General features: G+C 41.6%; 1 protein-coding gene across 1 annotated transcript; it reads left to right on the top strand.

Annotated features, from left to right (window-relative positions):
• Nucleotides 1-548: 548 nt before the first annotated feature.
• Nucleotides 549-1,295, top strand: LOC130981662 (uncharacterized). The gene is made up of 3 exons (XM_057905288.1): nt 549-680; nt 771-885; nt 997-1,295. The coding sequence occupies exons 1-3, from the start codon at nt 549-551 to the stop codon at nt 1,293-1,295; spliced, it is 546 nt and encodes a 181-aa protein (XP_057761271.1).
• Nucleotides 1,296-4,998: the final 3,703 nt, after the last annotated feature.

The raw sequence follows: 4,998 nt of genomic DNA, 5'->3' as shown, positions 1-4,998 counted from the left end.
GGTTTTAACAAGGTACAGGCTTATATTTATTAATTAATAATACAAAAAGGAAAAACAAGTTGGTAACATTCAATTTCTAGTATGATCTAGACATGCTAGAAGTTGGGTCGTTACAATTTGGTATCAGAGCGGTTCTTCCTGTTAGAGCCTGGGGAATGGACTGAATCATGCTTTATTGCATGCTCTGTGGTATGTCTCATGCTTATAGGGTATCTATGTGATATGTGTTGCATGAATGTCTTTGTGCTTTCATTCTAATAATGTTCACGCCCAACTTGAGGTATTAAGACTGATCACCTTAGTATTGATTGTTTGGTGTGAACAGAATTAGGATGCCTCCACGGAGACGTAGCGATCGGGAAGGGTCTACTGTTAACAATCCGCCGCAAAACGATGATAATTTGTTTGCTGCGATTCACGCTATGGCTGAGGCTGTGCGTGAAACGGCGATTGCTACTACCTGAGCAGTTAACCGTCTGAGGGAACGTAATGGAGAGCGTAACAATGACCGTAACGGTGAGAATGGTGGGAACGGTGATGGAGATAACATGAATCATGATAGGCCTATGACATTAGCTGCTTTCTTGAAAGTTAATCCACCGAAGTTCAAGGGTACGAATGTAGCAACTGAAGCTGATAATTGGTTCCGAGGCATAGAAAGGTCCTTGAGGGCACAGCATGTCCCGGAAGAACAGTATGTAGAATTTGCTACTTATATGTCGGAAGGGGATGCTTAGCACTGGTAGCAGGGCATTCAACGTTTACTGCAGCAAGATGAGGGTAATATTTTGTGGAATATTTTCAAAGAAGTGTTCTATAAGAAGTATTTTCCTAGAGCTACTCGTGAGGCAAAGGAGATGGAGTTGATGCAGTTAAAACAGGGAAGTATGTCTGTTGTTGAGTATACAAGGAAGTTTGAAGATTTATGTCGTTTTTCCAAGGTTTGTCAAGGGAATCCAGCAGATTTCGAAGAGTGAAAATGTTTGAAATTTGAAGGAGGACTCCGTGAAGATTTGTTGAACTCAGTGGTTCCATTGGAAATACGGAATTTTGCGGAGTTGGTTAATAAGAGTCAGCTAGTAGAGGACTGTGCTAAGAAGATAGCTGCAGCTCGGATGAATCGCCCAGGATCTTCTTTTCAGAATTATAATTGGTATACAGCTCCTCAGGGAAGGAATTTTAAGCAGGGAGCAATGCCTTCACGAAGGTACAATCAGAATAGAAATGTTCATGCACGTCCTACAGGAGGGAATGGAGGAAGAATGAGACAGGATATGGGTAAGCGACCTCAGTAGGCGCAGATGCGACCAGTATGTAGGCAGTGTGGAAAGGAGCATGGAGGTAGACCTTGTCAGCTTACAGGCATTATCTGTTTTTCTTGTGGTCAGCCTGGACATATGGCTAAGGACTGTCCGAAGAAGCCAGTACAAGGAATAGATAGGCCGCGACAGCAAGGACGTGTGTTTGCTATGACTGCTGATGACGCAATGAAATCAGACTCCCTAATCCAAGGTCAGTGTTATGTCAAATCTCGACTCTTAACTGTACTGTATGACTCCGGTGCATCACATTCATTTATTTCTGAGACTGTTACGCATGAGTTGGGATTAGATTTCACCATGTTAGATTATAATCTAATTGTTCGTACACCCACATCTCAAAATGCCTTGACTAGTCAAGTATGTCAACAGGTGCCTTTTGTTATTGAGGCTAGGACGTTTATACATGACCTGGTTTGTTTGCCTTTGTGTGGTTTAGATATTATCTTAGGTCTAGATTGGTTGTCTAAGCATCATGTTTTCCTTGATTGTTTTAAACGAATTGCTATACTTCCATCATCTGAAATGCACACTGAACCAGTTGAGTCTTGTACTTTCTATTTGAATTCCCTAAGAGTTATTTCTAGTAATAGTGGGTTAGAGGGTTACGTTCTACTATCGGCTAGCTCAGAAACTAATGAACAAGACTTGGAGCAAATCTGAGTGGTGAAGGAGTTTCCTGATGTTTTTCCGGATGATATACCTGAGTTTCCACCTCAGAGAGAGATAGAGTTTAGTATTGATCTGGTTCCTGGAGCCGGACCAATTTCTATAGCACCGTATCGGATGTCACCATTGGAACTAGCAGAGTTAAAGAAGCAGTTGGATGAATTGCTGGGGAAGAAGTTTATTCGCCCGAGTGTATCACCATGGGGAGCTCTAGTGTTACAAGTAAAGAAGAATGATGGTGGAATGAGGTTATGTGTGGATTATCGGCAATTGAACAAGATCACAATCAAGAACAAGTATCCACTCCCAAGGATAGATGATCTGATGGACCAGCTGAGAGGTGCGACAGTATTCTCGAAGATTGATTTGCGGTCAGGTTACCATCAAATCCGGGTGAAGGAATCAGATTTACCTAAGACTGCCTTTCGAACTAGGTACGGTCACTATGAGTATACGGTTATGTCCTTTGGACTGACTAATGCTCCTGCTGTATTCATGGATTATATGAATCGCATTTTCGTTCGTATCTAGATCAGTTTGTGGTAGTCTTTATAGATGATATCCTCATCTATTCCAAGACAGAAGAAGAACATGGAGAGCATTTGAGGATTATGTTGCGAATATTAAGAGCACGGAAGCTATATGCGAAATTGTTGAAATGTGAGTTTTGGGCGACAGAAGTGGCATTCTTGGGACATGTGATCACACGAGATGGTATAACTGTAGATTCTTTAAAGATCGAGGCCGTAGTACAATGGAAGCAACCCAAGACAGTTACAGAAGTTCGTAGTTTCTTGGGGTTAGCAGGATACTATCGGCGGTTTCTCAATGGTTTTTCACAGATAGCTTTACCTTTGTCTCGCCTTACTAGGAAGGAAGTTCCGTTTGAGTGGACAGAGAAGTGTGAAGAAAGCATTGAAACTTTAAAGGAAAAGTTGACGATGGCGCCAGTTTTGGTGTTACCAGACCCACAGGAACCTTTTGAGGTGTATTGTGATGCTTCTTTTAAGGGACTTGGATGTGTATTGATGCAGCATAGGAATGTGGTAGCTTATGCTTCGAGACAATTAAGACCTCACAAAAGGAGCTATCCGACACATGATTTGGAATTAGCAGCAGTGGTCTTTGCACTCAAGATTTGGAGGCACTATTTGTACGGAGCCCAATTTGAAGTTTTCTCTGATCATAAGAGTTTGAAGTATATCTTTGATCAGAAAGACCTTAATATGAGGCAGAGGCGATGGATGGAATTCTTAAAAGATTATGATTTTAAGTTGAGCTATCATCTTGGGAAGGCAAATGTAATCGCAGATGCTTTGAGTCGGAAGAGTTTGGGCATATCCTGGATGATGATCAAGGAAGAAGAAATGATCTCAGCCTTTGAAAACTTAAAATTAGGAATGAGAGAGACATCAAGAGGAATTGTTATGGTGCAACTACAATTAACATCTGACTTTAAGATAGCTATTCAGCAAGCTCAAGCCCAGAATTCAGGAATGCTGGCATTGTTAACACGGATGAAGGCAGATCAGCCGGAAGAGGTACACCAAGATAAAGAGGGAATATGGAGATATAGGAACAGAATTTGTGTACCTGCTCAGGAGGACTTGAGAAAGAACATTCTGACCGAAGCTCATGAAAGCAGATTTTCTATCCATCCTGGAACGACTAAAATGTACCAAGATCTGAAGAAGATGTTCTAGTGGCCGGGAATAAAGAAAGATGTAGCAACGTATGTTTCAAAGTGTCTCACTTGCCAGAAGATTAAGGTGGAACATCAAAAACCACCTGGAACCCTGCAACCATTGGAGATACCGCAATGGAAATGGGAAGAGATTACGATGGATTTTGTTACTGGGTTACCAAGAACCTCTGCCGGGCATGATGCAATTTGGGTAATTGTAGATCGATTGACAAAATCAGCGCATTTTCTACCAATTCAAATTGGTCACAGCTTGGAGAAACTCGCCCGGTTATACATTCAGGAGATAATACGATTGCATGGAATACCTTCATCAATTGTGTCAGACAGAGATCCAAGGTTTACTTCTAGATTTTGGGGAGCTCTACAGAAAGCTTTTGGGACGAAGTTGCACTTAAGTACAACATATCACCCATAGACTGATGGACAGACAGAACGAACAATTCGTACCTTGGAAGATATGTTGAGATCTTGCGTGATGGACCAACGGGGTAACTGGGACAAATACTTGCCATTGATTGAGTTTGCCTACAACAACAATTATGAATAGATTATCGGAATGGCACCATATGAGGCCCTCTACGGAAGAAAGTGTCAATCACCATTATGCTGGTATGACAAGGAGGAAGGCAGGATTTTGGGGCCAGACTTGGTACAAGAAACTACCGAACGGATTAAGCACATTCGAGAGAAGATTCAAACTGCCCAAAGTCGACAAAAGAGCTATGCAGATATTAGGCGTAGGCCCTTAGAATTTAACGAAGGTGACCATATTTTCTTAAGAGTGACACCTACGACTGGAATAGGTAGAGCTCTTAGGACTAAGAAATTGAATCCACGATACTTAGGTCCTTTTCAAATTCTTAAAAGAGTCGGTCCAGTAGCATACCAAGTAGCTCTCCCTCCTTATTTGTCAAACCTTCATGATGTTTTTCATGTTTCACAACTCAAAAAGTATAATCCTGACAAAAGCCACGTTTTACAACCAGAGACAGTACAGCTGCGAGCCGACTTGACATATCAAACCCTACCAGTTAGGATTGTGGAACGAAGTGACAAACAGCTTAGAGGCAAGACAGTATCATTGGTTAAGGTAGCATGGGGACAAACTGGGACTGAAGAGTACACATGGGAGCTGGAAGACAAGATGAGAACAGACTACCCGTTTCTCTTTTCAGGTAATTGAAATTTTGAGGACAAAATTTTCTTTTAGGAGGGTAGAATGTAACGGCCTAGCCCCGAAGAAACGGCACTTTTTCGGGATCAAACAGAATTTTTACAGAATTTTTAAGAATTTCTATGCATATA

The sequence above is a fragment of the Arachis stenosperma genome, chromosome 1, assembly GCF_014773155.1.
Source record: "Arachis stenosperma cultivar V10309 chromosome 1, arast.V10309.gnm1.PFL2, whole genome shotgun sequence".
In the NCBI taxonomy this organism is placed as follows: Eukaryota; Viridiplantae; Streptophyta; class Magnoliopsida; order Fabales; family Fabaceae; genus Arachis; species Arachis stenosperma.
The sequence above is the reverse complement of the archived record's forward strand: the minus strand, read 5'-3'. Positions and strand labels throughout refer to the sequence as shown.